General features: G+C 39.2%; 3 protein-coding genes and 1 long non-coding RNA gene across 5 annotated transcripts; 3 read left to right on the top strand and 1 right to left on the bottom strand.

Moving 5' to 3' along the window:
• The first annotated feature begins 31 nt into the window (after positions 1-31).
• On the top strand, positions 32-5,301 carry LOC149678127 (ATP-binding cassette sub-family C member 3-like). Its single transcript, XM_089836140.1, has 7 exons — positions 32-57; positions 442-616; positions 677-931; positions 1,760-1,963; positions 2,277-2,423; positions 2,549-4,602; positions 5,193-5,301. The coding sequence occupies exons 2-6, from the start codon at positions 596-598 to the stop codon at positions 2,654-2,656; spliced, it is 735 nt and encodes a 244-aa protein (XP_089692266.1). The 5' UTR covers positions 32-57; positions 442-595; the 3' UTR covers positions 2,657-4,602; positions 5,193-5,301.
• On the top strand, positions 5,156-13,893 carry LOC149678126 (ATP-binding cassette sub-family C member 1-like). The gene is made up of 9 exons (XM_089836139.1): positions 5,156-5,563; positions 6,555-6,722; positions 7,037-7,221; positions 9,033-9,138; positions 9,246-9,770; positions 10,115-10,314; positions 10,494-10,620; positions 12,475-13,244; positions 13,315-13,893. The coding sequence occupies exons 1-9, from the start codon at positions 5,180-5,182 to the stop codon at positions 13,424-13,426; spliced, it is 2,577 nt and encodes an 858-aa protein (XP_089692265.1). The 5' UTR covers positions 5,156-5,179; the 3' UTR covers positions 13,427-13,893.
• Positions 13,894-14,614: 721 nt separating this feature from the next.
• LOC149678125 (uncharacterized) lies at positions 14,615-16,847 on the bottom strand. The gene is made up of 3 exons (XR_016366038.1): positions 16,309-16,847; positions 15,490-15,591; positions 14,615-15,391 (listed from the first exon to the last, which is right to left on the bottom strand). It is a non-coding gene; the product is annotated as an uncharacterized LOC149678125 (long non-coding RNA).
• Positions 16,848-18,056: 1,209 nt separating this feature from the next.
• On the top strand, positions 18,057-27,634 carry LOC149678124 (uncharacterized). 2 transcript variants are annotated; one of them, XM_089836135.1, is made up of 7 exons: positions 18,057-18,729; positions 22,062-22,200; positions 23,630-24,150; positions 24,396-24,715; positions 24,937-25,327; positions 25,397-25,695; positions 25,759-27,634. In XM_089836135.1, exons 2-7 carry the CDS (start codon positions 22,194-22,196, stop codon positions 26,651-26,653), a joined length of 2,433 nt encoding a protein of 810 aa, XP_089692261.1. In that variant the 5' UTR covers positions 18,057-18,729; positions 22,062-22,193; the 3' UTR covers positions 26,654-27,634. The 2 variants fall into 2 exon arrangements, with proteins under 2 accessions (XP_089692261.1, XP_089692262.1); XM_089836136.1 differs by lacking the exon at positions 18,057-18,729 and having other exon boundaries at positions 19,622-22,200.
• The last annotated feature ends 247 nt before the right edge of the window (positions 27,635-27,881 follow it).

Genomic DNA, 27,881 nt, shown 5'->3' with positions numbered 1-27,881 from the left:
AAATTACACGGTTAGTTTTGTGTGTGTAGTGTCTATCGGTCCTGCCCTTTTGACAGGGTAAACAATTTCACCTTTTTCAGAATTATAAGAAACGTCACAACGTCATAAGTTATTATTTATGTGAAATCAAGAATATAAGATTAAATAAGAAAGAACGAGATAGTAGGGATACATGTTTTAACGTAAACCTTAAAATTAAGTTCCTTTGTTGCTGTCAGTTGGTTCTTTGCTCGCACGAAAGTGTAGAGAAAGGTTCAATTACAAGAACAATAATAATTTCCGTTTCTGTGGGTCAGTTGTATGAACGCTTTCATACCTCTGTATATAAATTTAAAACTGATTCCAGCAGAGATTCAGATTTTAAGTGGTTTTCCTCGCTGAAATAAGTTTAGTATACTGCGGAACCGAGTTATAAACCAGTTCACTCACTCATGTTTTCAGTTCCATAATCGATTACTCTTCGAGCGAAGATCCTTTGTGGAAGGGGATTTTCTACGCTTGCCTTTACGGTTTGGCCGGTCTTGCCCAATCTTTGTTGCAAGAAGGCAGCGCCATTTTCCACACCAAACTAGGACTGAGGCTCAAATCCGCCACCATGCACGTTCTGTACAAAAAAGTAAGTTAGGGTTATCGTGATAGTGGGACGCTAGTTCATTAATGAGATTCGTCGAAGCAGACATTTCGCTTGACGAGCAGCGATCGGCGTGACCTGACAATGGGTGAAATACTGAACACGATGTACGTGGACACGAACAGATTCCAAATTCTGTCGCCTCAGCTGAGTCTCTTGTGGTCGGTCCCGGTACAATTAGTACTGTGCTTCGCCTTCATGTATCAAGAACTGAGCTATTCAGCCTTTGCTGGCGTCGTCCCTATTGTCGTTCTTCTTCCCCTGAACTATCTCAGCACCAAGAAATACAAAGAATTGCAGGTAAATGTTATACAAATTAAACAACACTAGACCGTAATCGGAACCATAGGCGTAAATGAATAAAAATCTAAAGAAATCATCAATGAAATGCTAACGGCGATTTATAATAAGCCTTTTCATAAAGTTCGCATTCGAAAAACTTAAGGTTGCGAGGGGTAAAAGCAAAGATAGAAGGCGTTCTTCCCTTCTGTGTCTGCACACGCGTCCCTGATGGAAAGATATTTATAAAATCACCTATAAAGTTCAGATCCAGAAAAAAGAAATCAAGACGCCTCAAGATATTATAGAGGCACTTTACTAGCACTCGAATAAACAAACTCCTTAAATATAGGCTGGAACTTGTTCCGTTCTAGATCTTTGTCACATCAAGAGGTCACATTGCCAAAAGTAGATAAAGAAAACACGGTTAGTACAACCCGTGAAGAGTAGAAATGTTGACCGATTGTGGGGAGATCTTGTATTCTACCTACAGTGGGTGATAGGAAAGGAGGTCGAAGGTGTTTGATTTGGTTCCTTCTTGGCACGTCGGTTACATTTTCTATATCGACCATTTCAATGTGACTTGGGTGAAACTTTGCCTTCCATGTTGCTTTCTGGTGCTTGCGCTGTAGGCTTGGGGGACTATGAGAGAGCGCAGGGATCGACCTTCTTGTATGTCCCGATACTGAGGGTTGCCTTGTCGAAAAGGTCTAATGAGTTACTACTTCTTGACCTCTTTATAACAAAAAAATGTACTAATTTCAATTAAGCCTGAAGAGCAGAACGTAGGCCGCAAGGTGTTTTGTAGTTTCTGTGAATGGTTTCTTGAATTATCTCTTTTATTATTAGATTGAGTTGATGAAGCTGAAAGACAACAGAATGAAAATGATGAGTGAAATCTTGAACGGAATCCGCGTCTTGAAGTTGTACGCCTGGGAGAGATCATTCCAGAGAATCGTTCTTGAAATCAGGAGGAAAGAAATTGCACTCTTGAAGAAACAAGGCCTCTTCCAAGGAATAAACTTTTTTATTTCCGCTCTCACACCGGTTTTGGTACGAACGTAAAACTTTACAAGAAGTGGATTATTATTATTGATGATGGGGGCACAAAGAGGTGTAGAGATTTTAGTTTTGTATTAGTTTCTTCTCCAATTTTTTCATTCGACTCAAAAAGGCTAGGCTCAATAATGGCGATAGCGCCTGCGCCACATTTACGCGATGCGATAAGAACACAGAGAACATTGGTTGAAGCTGATTTTGCTGTTGGTCGTTATCTAACTAAAAACTATTTCATCGTCAGGACTTGCACACTCTTTTTTACGCCCATATTGATTTTAAGTTCCTACAGCTATTTCTATATTTTCAGATTACTTCACCGTGTTTCGCCATGTACGTTTTAATCGACGACAATAACGTTCTCACCTCGAGGAAAGCGTTCGTCTCTTTTCAGTTGGTTCGATTATTAGCGACCTCAATGTTTTCGTTACCGGATGTAATAAATACTCTAGTTTTGGTAAGTACGGGTCAGTGAGGGTCGAAAGATAAATCTATTATTTGCTTCTTCTGGCTTATAGTATAGAATTATCACGTTGATCTTCCCTTTAACATGACGCAAATTCACTTAGTAATTCATTACAGACACACGTCTCGGTAAGGAGAATTGCAAACTTGTTGAGTCGTGGGGAAACCAAGCATTACGTGGAGCAGATGCCTAGCGACGCCCTATTTGGTATGTCAATTGATTAGGGAATTGAACAAGACGGCCCAAGGGCTCGTAATAGTAGTATACCCTACCCTAATGAGTGGATAACCCCTCTATACCCTACCCTAATGAGTGGATAATCCCTCTATACCCTACCCTAATGAGTGAATTTTCAATGCTTAAATGATGTACCGTGCATAAAATCAGAGTTAATAGCCCCTCGATACCCTATTCTAAACAGTGATAATATTATAACCGTATAAATTTACTCATGCTGTAATTCTAATATTCCGGCGAATCGAAGAACAGATAGTTTTAGTGATAATCCCCTCGATGAGTTTACAATAGACTTATGCCGATGCACACTTATCGCATCTTATAAATTTCTAACAAAGACTTATGCCCAGAAACTTTTGAAAGAGAAAGTTTAATTATAGTGATTACCCATTTTAGTGATTATCCCCTCGAATTACCTTTAGCAATGCTAAAATGATCGAACACATTACGCTCATTTAACACTATGTTAGCTCTATCTAAACCCGCATTTGAATTAACCGCCAAAACGTTCCAGTCAATCATAACATAGATGGCGATAGCTACCGAACGAGAACGAAACACATGAGGAGCGCGGTAGGAAACGGGGAAAATCGTTATCTATTTAATTTGCACATAAATAAAAAGAAATAAATATTAAAACCCCAAACATACAAATTCATAAGTATCCGACCCCACAGATAAAAATTCAAAAGTATCCGACCCACAGATTAAGAGGTACCCCACCCCACATCACCCCGACATTTTAGAGATAAAACTTAAGGATAAAAACTGGGAGATTCTATCAAGTCTCTATGGCTCGGTGGTAGAATGTCTGTTCCCCCTGCGTGAGTGATCCGGGTTCGATTCCCAGCAGCGATCCGAAAATTTTTTTAATTATTATTAAATCTCTAACCTAGCCCAGTTACCTCTATGGGTGGGTTGTGGTAATGTGGAGTTCTTTTTAAGCTAAAAAATAACGATAACGAAAGCGAAAACTCCGGCCACAAGTACTACTACTACTACTACTACTATTACTACTTCGGCTCGGGTCAAACTAAGAGCCTCATCGTATACTACGATGTGGCTAAAAAACGAGATAGGTCGACTATTATTCCCGGAAAAAATTCCTTAACAAGCGGATGGATTTAAGCTCAAAATTTATTGGGGTAAAAGGTAAAAGCGCGGAGAAAGAGACAATTGAAGGAACTTCTTCTGAACTTTATCCACCAAACAGAAAGTATCCTCCCATAATAATCAGGTTTATTCCCACGATAGGTTTATACCGCGGGAGTCCTGGATTAAGCCTGCTTTTCACCGACAAAATTTCACGGAACCTTTAAAAATAATTCCTTTTAATTTAGTGGATAATCGCTCAAAAAAAACGAAGGCAAACCGTTTTCACTGAAACTTGTAATATGAAAGAGAGCAAGCTCGTGGAGACCAAGGCTTCCCAGTCATGATTTTGCAAATGCACCAATAGCAACCTATCTATTGGGCTAACCGGAACTACTTTTTCTCCGTGTTGTAACACAAAATTCCTAGGGTAGTATATTGGCGTACGGTAACGCCATCTAGCCAAAATACTTCACTTTTTACTCAAAGTTCAACTCAGTTCAGTTTCAGAATAAAAACCCAATAACAAAGATCTTCAAAATCCAAAGAGTATTATAACTTGCTTCCAACAAATAAATTTTAGTTTTTTCTCTTCTTGACTGAGTTATTATTTCCGCTTTTCCACGGTATTTAAATTTTCTAAATTAATGCCCGCCATCACGTCGCGACAAAAACGGCCCTGAATATACAAAGAAATTGAGCTACTACGAAGTACATAGAAAAACACGAAGAAACCGTTGGCGCAAGGATATAGCTTCGAGACATTGCCCCGACAGCAGCGCCAAACTGTACACAGTGGGAAAAAACGATATTAACGGCAGTCTTTCCTGGGAAAGGTCCGGTTAGTCCCTTTAAGGCCTGTTCAGACATTTTGCCCGTTCGCATCTTCCCTTTGCTTGTTTGCTAGATCGCGTTTCTGTCCACATTGGGTTTTCGCTCTTTGCTTCCTCACGTCGTGAAGATACAAATTTTTTGCGACAAGGCCAAGAGTTTCATACCTTCGCGAGAAAAGCACCAATCAGACACGAGGAAGGGAGGGGTGTGGAGTGCGTCGATTAGTTAAGTTTTGTCACCTTTTTACCATGGCGGAAAAAGAGTGCAGCTCAGTGACTCAGTCGAGTCACTATTAATAAATATGGACGAACAGTAGCGCAAATGTTTTTCGTGATATGATGCGAAGATGCGAGTAGACGAAGGTGCGAACACGCGAGCGCAGGCCTAATGTGGGCAAAACTTTAGACTTTCTTTGTAAAAACGTTCATTTTTATCATATAAATAACGTTTAAGCCAAACGTTTTTGACAAATTCCTTAAATATGTACGTTTTTCGAAATTTAATTCGACAAGACAAACGTGTTCAACTAAAATTGAACTGCACCCTTGGTCAATTTTGACCAATGTTAACATCAATTTATTTCTATGAAAATTTCAGCAATTGAGATTGAGAAGGGAACTTTTCATTGGAACTTGGATGATCCGGCAGCGGCGTCTCTTCGGGACATCAATTTCAAAGTGTCCCGTGGTTCTTTGGTGGCCGTGGTGGGTCCGGTGGGTTGTGGCAAGTCCTCCCTCTTGTCCGCTCTCGTCTCCGAGATGCAGAAGGTGGAGGGGGAGGTGCGAGTGGCCGGGAGAGTGGGATACGTCACTCAACAACCCTGGATCCAGAACGCCTCACTCAGAGAGAACATACTCTTCGTCGACGAAATGGAACAGGAAAGATACGACAACGTCATACGCGCATGCGCCCTACAACCGGATTTCAACCAGCTACCCGCTGACGACGAAACGGAGATCGGAGAAAGAGTACGTATTATCCTAAGCAGATAATCTTTGCCCCTGTGTCCATCATTAGGTCCTTAATTGGTTAAACTCTATCTTGCCCCCCCTTCCTTTTCGTCAGCTCTTAAGAGAAATCGGGCGGCAAAAATACAAGATATTTACCAGTCCATCAAGCGACCTTCCCAAAACTCACATTTATTACAATAGTAACCGTAGAAATGGTTAGAGATAATTTTAAACTAAGACAATTCTTTGAAATGGAAATAGCCCCTCAGTTGGCATTACATGTGAATATGGCAATCCTCTGCAACGTCTATTTATGCAGGGACGAATACAAAAGGAGGTGAATTGTACGCGCTTTTTGGAATGACAACCGTAAATTAGAACTTCCACAAGGGGAGAAACGGAAAACGTGGTTATAACTTATCAATTAGCGGCAGCATATTTGAAGCTAAAAATCGCACTACGGACTGCCCTCTTGAGAATCTTGATAAGGGAAAAAACGTCCGTTGTATATAGTTGGGCAATCTGTACAAAATTATGTTGAAAATAGTAATAGTGTTGAAGAGAGGGCGCAGAATAGTAAGTCAATATAGAAATCCACGAGACAAGACGAAACCAAATGACCCCATTCGTTACTATTTCTCTCACTGTGCGAGTTTAGGCTTGCTTTGTTGAAAACGACTTCACTCCACAATACTTATCCTTTTCTACTCCTCCCTGATTCATGGCACTGACATTTAATTACGGTTCGGTTCTTAAAAAAAGAGAAGGGTTGTTATTCTTCCTGGCTTATTAAAGACGGTTAGAAATATGATCAAACGCTCGTGATTCATATGTAGTAACGCTACAGCAGCTTAACATATAATGTTGCTTTCACGGGAAGCTGTGGGATTAGACTGAAAAACATAATGCGCTGTACTCGAAAAAACCGGGCGTTGCGACGTTTCATTCATAGTTCCATAGGTGGCTGCTTTCGTTAGTAATGTGTTGGTTTACTAATTTTCCATGATAGGGCATCAACTTGAGTGGTGGTCAGAAGCAAAGGGTCAACGTGGCCAGAGCAATTTATCGCGATGACGATGTTTATCTCTTCGATGACCCACTGGGGGCGGTTGACTCGCACGTGGCCAAGCATCTCTTCAACGAAGTCATCGGACCAAAGGGATTTCTTCGAAAGACAGTAAAATAACGCTTCTCTCACATTTCCCATGAAAACGCTAAGCATCCGTTAATCTAATAGAAGTCTAGACAGCTCGTTTCGTTTAAATCCTGATAGAAGTTGAATATGGTGTCCCTGAAAATGATCAGTTCTTTTATTGCGGGATAAAGTTCAGTTGATATCTCGTATATACATATGCCCCATAGATTTTAATTTAAATACTTGCAGCTTCGATAATAGGGAAAATAAACCCTATTGAGTCGCTTGCATTTGATAGCTGCTTTTGTTTGGAACTTCTTTTCTCGCTCGACAAGTAAGTTTTCAATTTGTTACAGACGAGAGTTTTGGTGACGCACAACTTGAGCTTCATCCGAGAAGTGGACGAGATCTTCTTCATGAACAACGGACGAATCATCGAGAGGGGAACCTATGAAGAAATCATGAGTCGTCAGGGAATGGCCAGAGATTATTTCAGTCAACACATGAGTGACATGAGCGACGAAAATAAAGAAGAGCCCTCGTGAGTAGATTTGTATCTATATCTACACTTTCTACCGCCAGTTCTTAGTTGAAAAGCGAAAAAGCTTCAAGTCATGCAAGTTAACTATGTACAAAATAACCGAGCAAACTTAGGGGGCGGGTACTGTTTGTAAACGAACCTGACCGTTTGGGAAGGGTACGAAACGTATGTTTTTACATTGAATCACTTCACAACTTCCAAACGTGCAAATCTACTTATATAGAACGTTCATGCGAGGATTCCGCATTTCTCTCTAGGCTGCGAAGCGCGCCTACTGACAGGGAATGTTCGCCACTAAGAAAAGGCACACGCTGCTTACCGACAGAAGCACGAATAGAAATACCTCTCGTAAATACTGTATAGCAGAGCGGTTTTTTTAGCCACATCGTATAATGGATATCTACGCTGAGGCTCTTAGTTTGACCTACCCTGTAGTAGTAGTAGTGGTACAGTCCTGCCTGGGCAGTATCAAATTTTTCGTTCCTCATTTTTTAACGTCGATGTTCCATAACCCCAGTTCTTTGGTATAGGTTAACAAAAGTATGTGGTATAAATTCTAAACACCAGGCCAGAAATTTTTCCAATTCATCTTGTTCTAATTTATGTACGTTGCGACGGAACAGGAAAATATGGTCTCGCTGAATTGGTCTTGATGATTTGGTCGCGGGACTAATTGGTCTCGCCGATTTGGTCTTGGAACCATTTGGTCTCTTGATTTTTTGGTCTCGGTACTATTTGGTCTCGTGATTATTTCGTTACCTAATTAGTTTCCACCTTTTCCAAAACAATGGTCCCAATAATTCTTTGCCACCTTTTCCAAAACAATGGTCCCAATAATTCGTTGCCACCTTTTCCAAAACAATGGTCCCAATAATTCGTTGCTTCCTTTTCCAAAACAATGGTCCCAATAATTCGTTGCCACAATTTCCAAAATATTCTCCTATTAATTAGCTGCCACCTTTTCCAAAATATTCTCCTATTAAATAGCTGCCACCTCTTCCAAAATATTCTCCTATAGAGTAATTTCTTTCCCATATACGGCAACGTCATAACCCTCTATCTCTTACCTTACTGATATCCCCCCTCCCCTTCCCTTCCGGGGGCAAATAGTATTCTCTAGTACAAAGTTTCCCCTAACGTAGGGGATACACAGTTCACTCTCCCTCTCAATCGAAATCACTCTATTATTTAGCTGCCACCTTTTCCAAAATATTTCTAATTGCTAATAAATTGTTCGTACTAAGAGGCGGGCTTTTCATACTCATATAAATATTCTTCTTACCTCCAAACAAGGTTGGGTTGGGTTAGGTTAGGTTCGGTTAGGTTAGGTTTTGTTATATTAGGTTTGGTTAGGTTGGGTTAGGTTAGGTTAGATTTGAATGGGTTGGGTTAGGTTAGGTTTGGTTAAATTTGGCTGGTTATAAAAATGCTGAAGGGGTGATAATTTTTTAAAACGAGACTTTCGTGTCCAAAGACCAATTTGTCCCTTGACCCAATTGTTCCGGGACCAATTTGTCTCGAGACCAAAGTGTCACGAGACCCATTTGTCCCAAGACCCAATTGTCCCAAGACCCAATTGTCCTGAGACCAATTTGTCCCAAGACCAAATCGGCGGGACCAAATTGTCGCGGACCGACGTTACGATCATACGATGTGGCTTGGGTCATCTTGTTCTATATTGACCTTGAATTATAGCTCAGACTGGGGTCGGTTAGATGGGAATAAAAACTGGCTCGCTCTTATGACAAAGACTCCATGGTTGAACACGCTTGGCTAATTTATGAATTTTGATATAAATGAAATTTTTGTAGTACGTTAAATGTCAAACCGGAGAGATTTCATCTTGCATCCCAAGGAAAAGTCTCAGATGAAGATGATGCAAAACTCATGACTAAAGAGACGCTCAAAGAAGGAAACGTATGTGCTCTTTAATACACGAGGGGAGTTTGGATTTTCTTTGTATCTAGAGAACTAATTTTCTCTATACACATTTTTCCTCCTGATAATATTATTTCGCATTGCAGATATCTGTATCGCAATACAAACAATATTTTAAAGCCTACGGTTTGACATGGTGTGTGATCTTCAAAGTAGCATCCACCATTTGTGTTGTCCTCAATTTCGCGTCAATGTATTGGCTATCACTGTGGTGCGCGGATACCAAAGAAGATTTTCAAGCGAACCCAGAATTAAAGGCAACCCGTATAGTAGTCTTATTCTTTATTGGTCTAAGCCAAGCCATTCTAACATTTCTGAACGTAACCGTGAACGTCTCTCGCTGTCTACGAGCGGCAAACTGTCTACATATGAAAATGCTCGAGAGCGTATCTCGATCTCCCATGTCCTTCTTCGACACGACCCCCGTTGGAAGGATACTCAATCGTTTCTCCCAAGATATCGACGCCCTCGATCAGCAATTAACTGGAATACTAATACTAACCTCTTGGGGGTTGATGGTTTTAGTTGTTTATCCGATAGTAACTGCAATATTTTTACCATTATTCATAATTCCCTGCATTGTTGTGTTCGTTGGATACCTTTTACTTCAGGTAGGAACTCGACTTCAGTCGCCTGTCATAAGTAATTATTCATTATCACTCTCAATTGTTAATTGTGGCGGTTAAACAAGAAATTCGTATCGAGTGAGGGATAGCAGCTTTTGATATTTAATAATCTGGGAGTCAGTTGCAGGTCAGAGTTTGGCGCTCTTCAAATGACACCATTGAACAGTTTCCCCACGATATTAAAATAACACTACAAATCTTTGAAATATTTAGCCGCTTAATGTGATTTGGCACTAATATAATTTATTAAAAAAAGTATAGAAAGCACGAGTGTGTACGCGTCCACTAGCAACTTCTAAAACTGAAGTTCTATTCCACATCTTTTGTAGCGTTTCTTGATGTCAAGCAATCGTCAATTCAAGCGAATAGCAAGCTTGAGAAATTCCTTCTTGTTTTCGCACGTGGGAGGATCGGTGGCTGGCAGCACTGTCATCAGGGCGTGTGACACCGGACAGAACTTCGAAGGACACTTCCTGAAACTAATCGACGAATGCACTGCCGCTAACTACATGATGAACATGACGCAAAGGTATCTCATTCACTGATTATTTCAATTGCGTCTTTTTCGTTTTGGAGCGACAGCCTTTTATCATCATCTACACCTCATTTTTACCTATGGGTTGAAATCGGGCAGTGGATGTCAAGCAAAGCGAGCATCCCTAGTGCCTGCTCGTTTCTCCAAGTGGTTAAAATGCAATTTCTTTCCAGATGGCTGACAGTACGCTACAATATCTTGGGCAATTGCTTGATGTTTTGCACCGCAATTTTCATAATCTTGAGCAAAGGGACTCTGTCAGCTGATCTTGTGGGATTGATCTTGGCTAATGCCGATCGGGTAAGCGCTACTAATGAAGACGAAGCGAGTAAATCAAAATGTTTTTCTCACTTAAACTAAAATCCCTACTAGTTTTTCGTTTAACTCTTGATGCTAGTGGGATAGTGAAACGCCGCTAAAGTGGGATGATACAAAAAGGACGAATAGTTTCTGAATTAACATTTTATTATAAATTTGTACACCCCATACACCGTGTTTAGTAACACATAACTGGGGTAGTTACTGAATTAAGAAAGAGATGAAATTCTATGAGTTGGTTTGAATGGGAGAGATTGAAATAGCGAAGAGAAAAGTAGTGTAATTTTCCGCCATTCTTGTACTTTTTTCGTAAAGAATAGAAGCTAGTTAAGGTGTAATTCTGCTACGTTTTCAAGAATTTGTTAAAAAGCCGTTTCACGACTTGGCATTGGCAAGCCCTTTTTAGAACTTGATACGCGTTACTTTGTTAATGAATTACTATGCTTTTAAAAATTATAATCCAAAAAACAGATTTTGATCATAAGCAATTGTAAAACCGATTACTCGATAAACCTTCGTTAGTGAGAAAGAACTGGAAACTGTACATTTTAGCAGGGATAGAGTTAATTTTAGAAATTACCTCTATCCCTGGTTTTACGAAAGAACCTGTCACACCTTGGTAAATTAAATTCTCATCTGTCAACTTTTGCTAAGAGCGCTTCTGCTAAAGTATAGCGACAAATATGCCTTTTTTTGAGTCGATTCTATTAAATTTCCGACTTTATTTTGATTTTTGGTTTCGGTCGAATGGGAAACACTGCGTAAGTACCTTTGTGGTAAAACATCATGCGCAGAACGCAACCGAAACAGCTTTCGGTCGGACAGAATTGGTGTTCTATTTTTTACGCAAAGACCGACGTAAAATTATTCGGGATGAAGCTTCTTTTGACGTCATAATAGCGGAATTTTTTTTAACTCTCCAATCGCCATTGCCGCAACTCGCTAATTGCCATGCTTGCATGTTGTAAACTATTGAGTTTGAATCTCTCTGACCTGCATTTGGTATTGGTAAGCACCCTCATTAAAATACCATCAAGGGAAAAAATCAAAGGTCAATGCTTAAGTTCTTCTGGGTCCGAGTCCCAAATCCAACTCGTGCTACGTGACTATCGGTTGACAGCCTTTTCGGTCGGAATTCGGTCGTATGTGTGAACCGAACTCAATGTTACCGTCGAAGGCCTGCGTAAGTCAATTTTTTGACTCAGCGCTATAGTTTTTGGTCGTCATTTTCGGTCAAGTGGGAACCTAGCTTAGTATGATGGAAACCCAAAGTATAACTTTAATTTAACGAACCCGTGTTCATTAAATTTAAGACACCTTACTTATTAGAAAATCACTTTTTTTCTCGGACTTTGAATCGAATTGAGGGAACCATGTTTCCACTTTCGCCATCAGTACCCTCAAAATAGTAAAAATGCTAGAAACTGCGAGTGCAATAAATAGGCCAAGTTCTCGAAATTGTATCCATTTCCTGCGACTCGAAACAGGACGGCTGAAAAGGGAGTAGGATATTTGGGAAACGGGTTTGACCAAAAATATATACTATTTTCATAAAATAAAATAATATCTATTATGAAAATATTATAAATTTTTGGAATTACCTTTCACCCTCCCCCCTTGCTTGGTCGAAACTTTTTGTTTTAATATACATGCTTTTGGTGATATACCATTTTCCTTACATTCAAATCGATATCAGGTCTTATCTATGAAAGATATTAAATTCTTGAATCTATTTGGATAATTAAAAAAAAATGAATTGTGCAGGCTTTTCTGTTACGTTTAACAATTATTTATTTTCTACAATTAAGTACTAATTTTAATATTTTGAAATCACAGCTCCTGCAATTTCTGAAAGTCTTTATCGGTTCCCTTTCGGGTTTGGAATCAAATGTCGTCTCCATAGAAAGAGTTGACGAATACTGCCGTTTGGAGCCCGAAGCCGAGTGGGAGAAACCAGAATCTCAACCCCCAGCTGACTGGCCTCAACGAGGAGAAATCACATTCCAAGATTACAGCACCAGATACCGAGAAGGATTGGATTTGGTCTTGAAGGACATCGATGTCAGGATCAAAGCCGGAGAGAAGGTGGGCGTGGTGGGGCGGACAGGCGCCGGAAAGTCGTCGCTGACGCTGGCGCTCTTCCGCCTCATCGAAGGGGTACGCGGTCAGATCGTCATAGACGGAGTGGAGGTGGAGGGATTGGGCTTGTCCGATTTGAGATCGCGGCTGACCATCATCCCCCAAGAGCCCGTCCTATTCTCGGGCACACTCAGACTGAACTTGGATCCTTTTGAACAAAAAGATGACCAGCAACTGTGGGCTGCCCTGGAACACTCGCACCTGAAGTCCTTCGTGGCGTCACTCGAGCAGGGACTGGATCACCCCGTGGCCGAAGGAGGTAACAACCTGAGCGTCGGTCAACGTCAATTGGTCTGCTTGGCCCGTGCCTTGTTGAGGAACACCAAGATCCTGATCTTGGACGAAGCGACGGCTTCTGTCGACATGGACACCGACGACCTCATTCAAGAGACCATAAAGAAGGAATTCGCTAACTCCACCATCATCACCATCGCTCACAGAATAAACACCATCTTGGACTACGACAAGTAAGTTTGCCTACCTATTAAACCGCCTTAAAATGATGGGGCTAATTTTATGTTACTTAACTCTTCATAGGGTGATGGTTCTCGATCAGGGCCGAATTACGGAGTTCGACTCTCCAGATGCCCTCTTGAAGAATGAGCAATCTATGTTCTACGATTTAGCCAAAGATGCCAACATAATCTAGATCACTTTTATTTTAACGTTTGCAAACAATCCACTTTATCATTCTATATTATAATTATTAATGAACACACCATAAATTCCCCTGTTAATTAAAACGAATCCTTTAGAAACCTTTAGAAACGATTAAGACTTGCCAAGCAAAGCCCATTTCATGCACAAACGCAATTTTAGAAAACCTTCCCTACAACAAATATTAAGGACAAAAATGTACAGTCCGTACCAAGGATTTTGATGCCTGAAGTCTGGGCTTTCGTTATTGAGTGCAGCTAGATGAATACGTTTTAAAACCGTTTAGTTGAAAACCTTGTAAGAATTAGTAAAACTGTCGAATACTTGACAGTGTCTAGCTCGTTAAACAAATTGCTTAAATCATTTCATTTTAGCAAAGTTTTTAATGTTATTCATCTTCCTCCATTTTGAATAATTTTTGTGAATCTTCATTTTAGGTATGTTACGCGTTTATTACTTCACCAGGGCTCTGATAGCTTTGAAAGAGTGTTTTTTTGAAAGCGAAATATCGGGTAGTCATGTAAATTTTGTACTCTTTCGAAGCTTCAACTCCAGTGATATAAACTCCGGCGTTATTATCTCTGGCTCAGTAAAAAAATTCATCCATCAGGTGTCTGGTTAAAATCGCAAACTGGTGGGTGTAAGGGCGAACAAATAAGAAGCAGCAATGTGTGTACTGAGTTCCAACCAATTGTTCTCTGTACACTACACGAGGCATTAAAGAACCACTGACGTTTGACAAAGTCTACCATCCATAATTCACATCTCTTACTGGGTATTTCGCTTAGGCACCCGTTCGGCAGAGGGAAAAGTAACTTCCGAACCCCCCCCCCCTCCAACCTTGTGAGGGAAAGGGAAATTCCTATTTTATCTCACTACGCATGGGCGAAATTTCAAACGCACCATTCGGGATTCTCCGGAGAGATATATCGTTTCTTTTCCCCCTCAAGACCTAGCTATTTCCACCTCGACTTACTGCCCGCTCACATCGTCGAGCTTTTGGGCCTAGTTTTGAATCCATAATAAGTAGTATTTATACATATCCATGCTACCGTCGACCCGATGGCTTCAATGGTATAGTTTAATCAAGGGATTTCCTGTTATAAGCTAAATTAATGAGAGTAAATAATTAAAAAGTTTTGGTAGATTTTAATACTTGAAAATTGATGTTAAAGTTGAACACAGTAGTATGTTAGTTTATTAACTTGAAAATTTTACATATTTCGAAAATTTGAAAAATAAAACATTGACGAGATAAATTTTATGCCCGTTTATGTAACATAAAACAAGGATGAAACAATTAAGACAAAGTTATTAGCAACATAAGTTTATAAGTGATACGTTCCATAAGTATGACACTATCTATACTTCGTAATGCTACTGAGAGACTTACAGCTCGAGTTTGTTCGAGAACGACGGAAGCGAGAATTGCAGACTACACTCGGTTTTGCAGTCCATGTTCCTATTTAGTCTGTACTAAGCCGCCATTGACAGCGCCTCACCAGGCGTCGCTTTGCGAGAATCTATGACGTTTCACCCCAAGCTCTCAGTGACCAGTGACAAACTTATGTGTTAAAAATTATACATTATTATGTTAGAAGGTGTATTGGTAACGGCAGTATAAAATTTAGAAGTTTGAACACTATCCTATTGGCGCCCAAATAATTAAACAGGGTTTCTTTAAAAGCGCCCTTTGAACTCCACGTTCATAAATTTATTCTCTTCACTACAATGGTCCTTTAAAAAACCTTCAATAAGTAGCTCGATAGTGTATAGCTACGCATGCTCCCGTGGTTGCCATGGTAACTCCCAGCCAGTCCCTTCTCCTAAACACAGTTCCTTATAGCAGCGCGTCCAGAGAAAGCGGAGACTCGTTTCGCGGCTGCATCTTGACCCTTTAAAGGTTTCTTGCCTGTCTTCATACCTCTTACGTACGCCTTAGGTTAAAGTACTCTCGCTTTTGTTAAAGACAAAGAATACATCTCAAAGTGTACTGGTTAGTTTACCTTAAGGCATAAAGCTGTGCAAAGATTTCTCGTTTAAAAACTTACTTACCTTCTGGTTTGAGTCTGAGAAAAAATAAGGGTGTTTCTCGCAACTGTAATCATTCAGATGTACTGGTATCTTGGCCAAGGAAATCTGGGTCCCTGCAGGTCCCTAAGGGACAAGAGAAACAACTACGGTTGTGAGTATACTGACTTCTATCATTGGTTATTGTCAAGCTTGCTACGTACTTTTTATTTTTTCACTTTTGGAATGTACTACAAATAACAATATTTATTTGTTTATTTATTTATTATTGTGTTAAAACTTCAATAAATAATCAAATATTTGTTTATTTGTAACCTAAAATTGAAACTAAAACCATACATAACTTATTAGTTAAGTAAAAATCCGCCAAATTGGTTAAAATACAGAAAGTACGTACACTTCTGGATTTTTGGTAACATATTACCTTTTGGGACGCCATTTTACAAGATGGCGGTGTAGGGTATTTTCAATATAAAACCCCCTCCAGATTGAATATAACAACTTAAGTACGTGTAAGTCAATTTGGTTCAAGTACCCACAATTCTCCATTAGAATTTTTGCTACATTACTTTTCTAGCCGCCATTTTTTAAGATGGCGGCGCAGGATATACTCAAACAAAAATGATATACCATTTCTATAGTATATAGTAAACTAATACTCGTAATGCAAGATATACAGCAAGGAACGTTTATGGTTACTTATTTGACCACCGTATAACGTTACATTTGTATAAGTAAAACTTTTATTATTAGCCTCATATTTAATCATAGTATTTGAATAAACACAAAATATGAAACAGTAAAATATTATTCAAACTCTTATGTTTAAACAGAATATAATACCATATTTTTGTCAACTCAAACTCAGAACGATTTATAACATTATTGTTAATATCATAAGTTCATAAGATATGTTGCTTTAAGTTTGTCACTGGTAACTTAGAAACTGGAGCTTGTCATGAAGTGAATGAGGTAGGTCATAAATTCAGGGTAAAGCGACATACGCCTGGTGAGGCGCTGCTGTCAAAGGCTTAGTAATGCAGACTAAATAGGACCTAGATGGAAGTCCAGCAAAATTAACCACCGAATGTAGTCTGCAATTCTCGCTTCCGTCGTTCTACTAGAACTACCTCGGGCTGTAAGTCTCTCAGTAGCATTACGAAGTATAGGAAGTGACATACTTATCATGTAACATATCTTATAAACTTATATTATTAATTCATCGAGATATTTCCAAGATATCAAACGGAAGCCTGCTAATTGAGATTTCATTTTATACTAACGGGAAACGGAAATAAATAGGCCCGTTTTAATATTTTTCTCAAGTACACACGACTTCTTCAAGAATTGCGGTAGACCTTTGCTCAGTTATAGAAAATAATATCAAGAACCCATATAACACCTAAGAACGTTTAAAGATTCAATTTTACCGCAGTATATTACTGAGATCTCGAGTTCCCCCCCCCCCCACTTTTCACTTTTACATTTTAGTTCCCTGAGATACCACCTCCATTTGGTAAGCTTATAGAAAGGAGGAGAATACACATGGAGGATTCATACCATTTACACTGCAGGAAGCCGGGCTATCTGGAGGACAAAAGCAGACGGGTTTTGGTCTGCCAGATAGCCCGGCCTCCTGGTGTAAATAGTATGAATCCTCCATGTGTGAAAACTATCTATAACAAACAACTTAGAGTAAAATTACCCATCAGCGTTATAGATAATCCCTGCAATTTTATAATAATCAGCTGTTTTACAATAGAAAGGTGCGTTCAGAAACACGTACCGAGAAGACCGGTTATATTAAATTTTATGTGACAGGTTTTCTGGCTTGACGCACCCAACAACGTCACAAATTGCAATTGCGAATTGCCAAGTCTTAAGCTCTTAAAGCAAAGGGCGGCTCCGTTGATGCCCCTGAAAGATGCCTTTTCCGCTACACGTTGGCTATGCTTGGCAAAGGCTAGTTTAACCAAAGGCAGGAACCAATGGGACCTAGTGCATTAGGTCTGATTGGTTCCTGCCTTTGGCAGGGTAAAATTCGTGTCCAGAAGATTAGCCACCATGCTAGGGGTGATCATGGAGCCGCCTGTTATTTTAAGTGTCAAGTTACCATATAGTTCTAAATTCTATTGGTTTTAATTTGCTGTATTTATATGGCAATTGTAGAACCAAATAGCAGACTAACCTTAAAACCAACAGTTCATACGGTTAGTAAACCCAAAGACGTTAGATATGGCTTCAAACAAAAGGAATTTGATGGACTGGTAACGTTGAAGCCTTCTCTAACGTCTTTGCTATCCGTATTCCGGATGTTTTAAAGTAGTACTTGGAACCAATGCCCTCCCCCCACTAGTGTTCAAAATAATAAACTGGTCCTTGGACTTATAAACCACCCATAATACTCGTATAAATTTGAAATTAATGAACTGATCCAAAGGACCACTAACCCTATAACTTCTTGAATTAAAAACTGGTCCAACTAAATGAATAAATAAAAAGGTATTGGACCAGAAACGGATCTCTTCATTGTAAACTTCCCTAAACATGGCAGGTTCCCAGAAGAAAAATCTTTTTAAACTTTTTACAATTTCCATAATCATTTATTGATACGTTCTCAAGTCTTATATTGGTTCTTGATAGTAACAGATAATTCTTTAAAACGTACTTTGAACTTATTTTAAAAAACCTTAAGAGTGAAGAATAATTTCTTTACTGTTTTTACGGTAAAAATTGAAATACGTCAGCGTAAGCTAAAAAACATATTAAGTTTTCACAAACTACAATTAAATTGTCGGTGTCATTCGATTGTCGAGCATCGCATTGCAAAACTGAATTTCTTTAGTTGCGTACGAAACAACTTAACCAATATAGTGTATACGGATAAGATAAGTACATTATTTTGAAACCGTGGTTCAATAAAAGTCAATAGCGAGCTTAACAAATATAAATTGCTCTGATTACATTGGTAACGACAATTCAACGTCGTTCGTCTCTCTTGTAAATCAATAAAAACTGTACGCTCGTCTGTCCCGAATGCGTTAATTAAGTCTTAAGTTCGGTTGTATGGTTTGATTTTAGAGGTTTATACGTATTTGCTGCCTTTGACTTTATTACTTGATGGTGCGCGAATATCGGGTGTATAAAAAATAAATCCGGATTTAAAGATCCTCAGTTTGTGATAAGTTATAAAATCGAGTTGGTCTGTATTGGCGCCAATCCTGCAAAGAAACGTGCATGCAATGAAGGATTGTCTGTAAAATGGTAGGTGCATGTTGTATCTCTTAATAATGCTATAGGTTTTAATTTTTTTTTCTACTTATTAAAAGCTTTCTTGTTTTAAAATCAGGTAGAATCTAAAATTACGGTTTCAAATGTATATGTACAGGATTTTTCTGATAAGTATGTCATAAATTGAAGGGTCAGACCGAGTTAAAAGTGTCACCAGATCATGGTGTCTAAAGCATTTAGTTTTGGAGGTACGGACCCCCAAACATTGGCTACTATCCCCCTAAAACAAAGAAATTGGCACACATGTTCAGGAGTAAGACATAGTAGCCTGCCCATCTTGTTCCGACAATTTCAATAGCCTTCAATATACGGACGTTGATGATCCTTTACCTATCTGCAGTTCACCTTTAAAGGTAGAATAGGGAGATTTCAGTTGGCTGCGTATAGTACCCGCCTAAGCCCTACCACGGTTTAGGCAGCCATATTGGTGGGTTTCAGCTTTCCTTACGCAATGAACCCACCAATATGGGTGTGTAAATTATCTCACGTATCTTAGCTCCTGTCCCAAACGAAAGCTCTCTATTGTGCCGAAGCTAGTAATGTAAATGTAGTTAAATGTGTAAAAACACAAAAGCTGCTCAAGAGTTTAAAGTTAATGCTGTTTTTAATTTAAAGGTATTGTTCAAAATTTTCATTCTAATAATACCGTTAAAAGATTGAGAGTATCTATTTAATGGAATTTATGAGTATTTTTTAAATTTTATCAATGTTTTTATCAAACGTTTATAGAAAAAAACCAAAAGTGTACTTCAGTGGGAAGCTTGCTCGCGCTGTGTAAACCCCCTCTTCACTACTCAGAATAGTGTCGACCCCCTCTGTGCATTATTACACTCACGACAGTAGCACATCAGAAAACACGCGCAAATAGGTCCTACATAGAAGCCGATGGTAGCTCTAGTACCAAGAATTAACGTTTGGTTCGCCACCAGAGTACTACTTTCTATAAACCTCTAACCCCCAAACAGCTCTTGCAGAGCTTGAGAGGAGGGTCGTTTGCATCACATTTTACATGGCGTCTATAGCCAAAGGCTGGGAATTGCGAACGAAGTACACTTTTGGTTTTTTGTACATGAACTTTTGTTTTAATCTACAATATTAAAGAAGATAAGGGTAATTAAGTTAGTGGAGATAACACGTCCGGTTTCTACGTGAATCATGACGTTGTGGTACATAGAGTAATTACAGGAAAGGTCTAGGCTAATATAACTACAAACACCGGTTTTATCACGCCTATAAATTTCGAAATGAAAATCACACCGAATTATGACAGAACTTTAGTAGTTCAGTACAAACTCCCGTCTTTACCAAAACTATCTAAAGCCCTGTATTTTAAATTAAGGTATGTGTGGCAATTACGTAACTTGATCTTAGGGACAAAGCGCCTAATGATGCTTGATGTTAAAATAATGGCAGTGGCCTGCTGTTCTCTCTTTTCAGCCAAAATCTTTTGTCCTTTTGTCCCAGGTCGAATATCGTTATCTCCCTAATAACTAATAGATTGGGTCAACTTAAGCGTGTACTGTTACCCAAACCGGAATCATTGCGTGTCTGTAGCCTTTAAAAAGAACGCTTGTTACTTTGGCGTACAATACCATTCAAGGCTGAAAAACATTGGTATAGCGAAGCGCGATTTTTTTTGTTGCATCGCCGGCCGCAGCTGTATCGATTCCCTCATTTTCATTTACTCCTTTATCTTTATCATTAAAGAGGCAATGGAATATCCACACCGATACCATTAATGTATATTTTTGCGCTATTTATTGATCTTTTTGGCGTTTTTTTTTTGAGAGATTTTTTTCGGGCTATTTTCTCGAGATTTTTTTCGACGTTATTCCTTGCAAATCATAAATTGTGCAATTAAAGTAGTGTATTATCAAGAAGAAACGTAGGTCCGGAGTTAATCCCGCCCCTCTAAATTACAAAAAGCATCTCATTGGTTCTTGACGAATTTTCGGACTGAGGAGAGGCGAAATAGCCCGGCCTCCATTTACGTCCCGTCTTGAATTTTGAAAGGGGGACTGGGACTATGGCGCAAGAATACTAAGGCATCTTATACCTTCTCTCTAATAAACTAGATATCACTTCTTGGTGGATTTCACTATCCCTTGAAAAGCTATAACCGAGCCAATCCTATGGCTCTAAATGATAGTTATCATGGCAGTATTTATATATATAGTAGATAATTAAGACTAGGGGGTATCTTTGCTTGCTTTAATCGGTAAATGCTGGGCTTAATAAACATTACGTGGCATCCGTCTATATTTCCTAATGTGGACTCAGCCGATTTCGACCCTAAACCAAGGAGAATCAATAGCTGGAGAAGCGCTGAGAGAAAATTTCTATTTGGTCCAATTCCACGTAACTGCACCCATCATGGTGGTGCTGTCACATATTAGGCCTACCAATATGCCTGGTATCATAGGTACTTACTTTGCTAATACCGGATCTTCATATCGTTGCTCGTTGAATTAGTTGTCTTACGGTGAAGAGATATGTAAGGATAGATGCGAAACCTACCTAGAGCATACATTTAGTGTTAGGAAACGATAAGTTTGCCTTACCCATTATTCGGGGTTCGGCAAATGGCCAGCATTCGAATATACAATGTTTAGGTCACAGTCAGGCGAATATTCGTGTTATTATACTGAGGAGAATGTTGCCATTCCCAGTAGTCGTGGTTCCGCAAATAGCCGACAGAACGCAGTGAGGCGAATATTCGTGTTATAATGAGGGCATGTTTGCCCTCCTCACTTGTTAAGGTTCGCCAAATAGCCGGTATTGTTTACATCATGTGGGGAAACTACACACAGCTAGACGAATATTCGCGTTACGCTGAAGACCAATTTGGTTTACACCTAAAATGTGTCACCAGACGGGGGGAAAGTTATATCAGAAGTATATATTATTTCTCTAAGAGAGAAGTGTACCACAATTGTAACCCAACATCCCTTAACATTTGGAGCAAGATTACTATTAAACCGAATTACGTACGCGATAACTAGTGCCTCTCCATTAGCACTTCACTATTTAGCAAGGCTCACTTGTGGATATAGAAGAATCATGCTACAGAATGGCATCCTTCTTCTATTATCCTCTTCTGGTTGTATTCATATTTTCCTTCACGTTAATTATTACGTCTCCATGTCCAAGTCCTCTCTGATCGCGTAATTATTGGAGGGTCGACTAATGGTGTTAGCCTCCGATGGTTCGTAGTTAACCCGAAACAATGGGAATATAGAGCGACCACGGGACATTAGCAATGTCATTTTACCAACAAACATTATCTTTCTTTATATTTATTGTAGATTCAGTCCACTTACGAGCCATCAGCAACCTATCGCCGCGTTAGATGTTGCTAATACCGTACAGACGTCCAATAATAATCAACAACTACAAGTTTTCATTGGGGACGAAGTTAAAAACAACTTTTTCAAATTATGAAAGGTAAGTTTTATTTTGTATTTATGAAGATAAACTGGAACTCGAAGCTGAAGTCGATAAAGTTATGTTTCCACTGTTGGTTGTGAATTTTAATGTTTTTCAACCGAGTTCCAATATGGAATCAATCACGGATTTCCTACAGTAAAATATGATAATTAGCAAAGAAGTAATTTATTTTGCGACCTAATTAGTATATATGCAGTGAGCTTAGGGGGAATAAATACTTTACCCCCCCTTGCCTGCTTTTAAGTGTTAATAGTTGATCACTTTCAAAATAATTATTCTCTTGAAAATGACCTTGATATACCAGAAAAATACAGATTTAAATTTACACTATATATCATTGAGCGCCTTCAAGAAATTCTAGACAACGGGTTTAGCATCAAAGTCCATGTTATTTGTAATATCATGGATATGTTTCAAAACTAATGTTTTATGGATTCTCATCTCTTACATTTCGCTTAGGAGCCCGTAGAGAATAAAATAAGAATTGTAACCCCTCCCCTCAACCTTGTGAGTGAGAGAGAATTTCGTATTTTATCTCTCTGCGCATGGGCGAAATTTCAAACGCACCATTCAGATTCTCCGGGCCGGAGAGATATAGTTCCTTTTCCCCACGTGACTTTGCTCCTTTCGCAAGGTGTAAGGCATTGTAGCCAGTTTTTGTCCTAGTTTGGAATCCTTAATACCTTAGTATTTATACATATCCATTTCCCATATGAATGAATTATGAAGTCTCCTTGGATTTACTAACAAAACACTTCGGTGTCGGGATTCAAATTTCAATACATAAAATTATTTGAACCTTAGGCCTAAAATTACTTTTACGTGCTTTTCCGGATAATTTCCAAATCGAAATTTAAATCCGGGCTTTGTTTGACTCTATAAAAGTGCAAATCCCGTTCAATATTCTATTTCACGCACGCCACGTACTATTTTATGACTTTGACGGAAATAATAAACACTAAAATCTATTAACGTACTCGTAAAAATATTCATTGGTTTACTCGTGTTCAGTCTGCAATATTGTCTTTGTATTCTATTTGCTCTATGCATTTCTGGTGCTGTAAAAACTGTGGTGTACACAAGCAGGGGATAATGGGATTGTAGTCTATCAAGGTCATTCGAGATTTCAGAAAATTATTTTAATTCTGGCTCGAAAACGAGAATCTGATTGTTTGTGTTCAAACTGAAATGAAATTAAAAATTATGTGCACTCTTCTGGTACAAATTCGAAGCACTGTTTAGTGTTTAATGTAAAGCACGTTGGGAAGGAAGTAAATTAGATGTATTTCCCTAAACCTCACTGTGCAGGCGATGTACAAAAATTACTTATTTGCTGGTTAGCTCTAGAAATACAGAGTCCGTGGTAAAGTTTTATGTTATGCACACTATCTCTGTTTCTGAACTATTGTTGTTATAACTATTTCAGAATTTTGTCGAACATACATGACGCGACGTTTAATATTCTTCGTTATCGTGTTTGTGGTGGCCGTCGTGTTCCTGGTGACGGATTACGAAAAGGATTACTCGGTCCGTCGCCCTTTTATGGGACTTCTCTACAAATCGGTTTCCGAAGACTCGCCGTTCAATCAACCGGAACAACCGCAGGCCTCGCTTCCTAAAACTTCTAACGGAGACAGCAATGCAATTCCGATTCTACCAGCAGTTTCCGACGGAGAAATGGAGCGAGGTTCCAATGGACTGAGTCCGAATAGTCGTAAAATCCAATCGTCCCCATCAGCCAACGAAACGCGACCGAACAAGTTGACCAAGGCACTGGTAGAAAACATTCGCTCTCTTCAGCATGAAGATGGAAATATTGTCGCTGAACATAATCATAAAGTCGTCACAGTCAAACCGGAAATACACGTAGACGTTTTCAAAGATGTAAAAACAAAAGATTATGCTTTGCCCGTTACGCAGTCCAAGGACAACCGTGCCATTCCAGAGGTACGTTATCAAACTTATTTACTTAAACTGGGTTCACTAGAGGTATATCTGTGGGCTTCCAACATGTGAATATCTATAAATACTGAGGCGTTTAGCTTAGGCGGCAGTACAGTGGTGGTAACCTCGTTAGTCAGGTGGCCTGAAAGCAAGTACAACACAAGGTCCTTAACCTTGCAAACGATGGAGTTGAAAGCGCAACTTTTATTCCTTGAAAGATTGTCGATTAAGCAATGTTTAAATTTCAGGCTGTTGAGGTGAAAAATGAAGTGATTTTGCAACGTGACGTCAAGAAGGGTTATCTGGTTTATTCGGAGGCGTGTCAGATTCCCGATGTAGATCCTTATCATTCCACTGTTCGAAAATTGATCAAGACTTCGAACCCCCTCGATTGCTCCAAAGATTATCCTAAATTGAGCTACGCCCAAGGGAATAAACTCAGAATAAATGAATCCTTAATCGACTACTGGAAGATGAAGAACAACGCCACTGTGCCTGGCAAAGACATACTCTGTTGCTATAACGAAGTCTATCGAGCAAATGATGGCCAATCTGATAATTCAATAGGGTTAGTAGCTTAAGAATGAAGGGCATTGGGGAATTATTTCAAAAACCTTTTGTGCTCCCTTGTGTGCTTTAATATTTATTAGCTTGAACATAGGTAGATACTATTGAAATTATTAATTTAGAAACCACATCAGGTTATTTCGGTCCTTGATTACTTGTTCCTTCCACCATTGTCCAATATGGCCGCTTCAAATTGACATCAGTAAATTGAACTTTCCTTAGATACTCCAAGAACTGCACGCCTGTGAAAGACGGTGACGAGGTCAAAGTCGAATTTATTTTAGTACGTTGCGTTCTCAAAGGTCACGGCATAATTTACAAGAACTACCACAGTTTTGTTCTGGACAAACCAGCCACCGAAGAACGTTGCTTAAACTACGAGAAAAATGAAACGATATCTAACCAACACCAGCACGACAAGTACAGTATTCTCATCATTGGCGCTGATGCCATGTCCAGGTTGAATATGCACCGCCAGTTGAAGAAAACCATCAAGTATTTGATTGAATCCATGGGAGGAATTGAGATGAATGGCTTCAATAAAGTCGGTGACAATACTTTCCCTAATTTGATACCATTGTTAATGGGCGTCCACGAGAAAGAATTACCAGAGGTAGGTCCCGCAATTCATCTGTTTAACGTATTGGGAGTAGTCTTGTCTAAGTATCATGTGGTGCTCTAGGTCTGCAGGAATTCGTCTGATCCTATGGACAACTGTAAGATAATTTGGGAAGAGTTTGCTGATTCTGGTTATCGAACGTTCTACGCCGAGGATACTCCACACATATCAACTTTCAACTACGTTAAACCGGGGTTCCTGACGCAACCCACCGACTATTACTACCGAACCATGATCCATCCTTACGAAGACGATCTTGGCAGGACAAAGAAACTCAACTGCCATTTATGCGTGGGCTCTATGGCTGAAGCGGAAGCCGTCCTCGATTACGGTGCAAGATTTGTTTCCAACTTTGGACAAAGGTACGTATCATCAAAAGATGAACGCGATGATGGATGAAAACTTTCCGTTTTGTATCATAACAGGAAGTATTTTGCCATGTCGTGGATCAACAGTATGTCCCATGATTTTCTAAACAGCGCCTCTTCTGGTGACCATTTCTTCGCAAATTTTTTCGAATCCCTCCACAAGCGATTTCATTTAGATAACACATTAATTATACTCATGGGGGACCACGGTTTACGCTGGGGCGAAATTCGTGAAACTCATATTGGGCGCATGGAGGAACGTCTGCCAATGTTAATCATGGTGCCTCCCAAAAACTTCCAATCCAAATACCCCGAACTTTACAAAAACCTCCGGGCCAACGCCAACCGTCTAGTCACTCCGTTCGACTTATACGCTACCATACAGAATGTTCTACGTTTCGATGGAACCGCGAAGAAGGTCCAACCAGATTCGGTAGCGGATGAACCGCAGTTGAAGACAATCCGCGAGAATTTGGTTAAACGGGCCTTATCTCTGTTCGCGCCAATTCCAGCCAATCGCAGCTGCGAAGACGCGTCGATCGCCGAAGCCTGGTGCGCGTGTCATCAGTCCGAGCCAATAGACGTCAAGGACAAGGAAGTTCTGCACGTAGCCGAGTTCATGACGCAAAAACTGAACGACATGTTGGGGGGCCATCCCGAATGCTCAAAGTTAAAGATGAAGACCGTTTTAAAAGCTAATTTAAGAACGCCCAAGAATAAGTTAAACGCGGAAGGTCAACCTAAAAGCAATATTTTCGATTATACGGTGGAAATTATGACGTCACCAGGGGACGCTAAGTTCGAGGGAACAGTTAGATACGTGCCTTTTAAACACGAACATAATTTATTGGGGGATGTGTCCAGACTTAACGTCTACGGGAACCAATCCAGTTGCGTCAAGGACGCTGTCTTGAGGAAGTATTGTAATTGCATCACGTCACCTACTTCTTGAAGACATTTTATAACTAATTTGAATTAATATACTGTTCAACTATGCTTAAATTAATAACTGTGATAAATTTTTATTTTTAACTAGTTACAATTTTTTAAAGGTGGACAATGGCTACTGACGGTGCTGTCAACCGTTTTGTAATAAATTTGGTTGCAATAATGAAGCAAGTAATAGAGTCATAAGATTAGGTAGCAGTATTTAGACTAAACAAAATATTTTTCGCGCTCATTTAAAATGTTTGGTGCCAAATATATTTTGAAAAGTTATTTCTGGTCAGAGTTGACCTGCGATTTCAAAAATTTATTTAAAATAATGTAAGAAAGTAAACAAAAGAACAGTAAATTTTAGTGAATTGTTGATATTAAAACTTCAATTTAAAATTATTTGCATATGAACCCAACGCTAAAACTGTCCACTGACAAGTTCAAACTATTTGTAATCTCTGATTTAATAATGTAATAATGAAAAACCATTACTGATTTTAGATAATTTTTGTTAATTTTAACCGACGTATGGTTAAAAATAGGGAATATTTGCAATTGAAACCGAATTTCTTTCTTCTCTGCAGTATTGCAGTATTCAAATATTCTTACTTCATTCGTTAAAATAGCTGGAAATTCGGTATCAAAAGCAAATATTAACTACACAAAACGTATTTAAATTAATTGCCTTAAATTAAGACATATCCGCCAGATTTTGGACCATGTACTAAGTTTTTAAAGTACTTGTCGCTAATTCTCGGTAAAATAACATATCTCTTTTGTAATATACTTTATTTGTCAAGTGAAATTAACATAATCGTAACGAAAATTTAAAATAGGATTCAGAAAATTTGGTTAAACTACCGATTTTAAAATTGTATTTCTTTATTTTTCTAGTCATTATCGGAATCTAGTATAAAAAACTGAATGTATCGGTGTAAAAAAAAGCAAGTGTTTTCGACGCAAAATATCCCGCCAATAAAAATATTTTCAGTGATAAGACATGCTGTTATTGGTCTGCTACAGAGAAATATCGAAGGGTAAGAAACCCAAGGTCATGTTAGGGTTTAAGAAGGGCACCGAGCATCTGTCCCTGTCCAGTCAGAGTGAAAAAAGGTAAGATGGAGTGAAAATGATGAAGGGGCGACCTGCGGCACTGTAATTCTCCCAGTGTACATTGTGCACGCCCCTATCTTTTGGTATAGGCGATTGGTAACTTGTGCTGCTGTAACGCCATTGCATTTGTA

This window comes from Phalangium opilio, unplaced genomic scaffold (assembly GCF_054372755.1).
Source record: "Phalangium opilio isolate 3A_F unplaced genomic scaffold, DU_Popi_V2 ptg000042l_1, whole genome shotgun sequence".
Classification (NCBI taxonomy): domain Eukaryota; kingdom Metazoa; phylum Arthropoda; class Arachnida; order Opiliones; family Phalangiidae; genus Phalangium; species Phalangium opilio.
Note: the sequence above shows the minus strand (reverse complement) of the source record. Positions and strands in the feature narration are given on the sequence as shown.

Bases quoted from the DNA above. Each gene is read 5' to 3' on its own strand.
- LOC149678127 (XM_089836140.1), top strand. From the start codon at position 596: ATGCACGTTCTGTACAAAAAA. The intron at 1,964-2,276 runs GTACGAACGTAA...CTATATTTTCAG, and splicing joins CCGCTCTCACACCGGTTTTG to ATTACTTCACCGTGTTTCGC. The intron at 2,424-2,548 runs GTAAGTACGGGT...AATTCATTACAG, and splicing joins TAATAAATACTCTAGTTTTG to ACACACGTCTCGGTAAGGAG.
- LOC149678126 (XM_089836139.1), top strand. From the start codon at position 5,180: ATGAAAATTTCAGCAATTGAGATTGAGAAGGGAACTTTTCATTGGAAC. The intron at 6,723-7,036 runs GTAAAATAACGC...AATTTGTTACAG, and splicing joins AGGGATTTCTTCGAAAGACA to ACGAGAGTTTTGGTGACGCA. The intron at 10,315-10,493 runs GTATCTCATTCA...ATTTCTTTCCAG, and splicing joins ATGATGAACATGACGCAAAG to ATGGCTGACAGTACGCTACA.
- LOC149678124 (XM_089836135.1), top strand. The intron at 24,151-24,395 runs GTACGTTATCAA...TTTAAATTTCAG, and splicing joins ACAACCGTGCCATTCCAGAG to GCTGTTGAGGTGAAAAATGA. The intron at 25,696-25,758 runs GTACGTATCATC...GTATCATAACAG, and splicing joins GTTTCCAACTTTGGACAAAG to GAAGTATTTTGCCATGTCGT.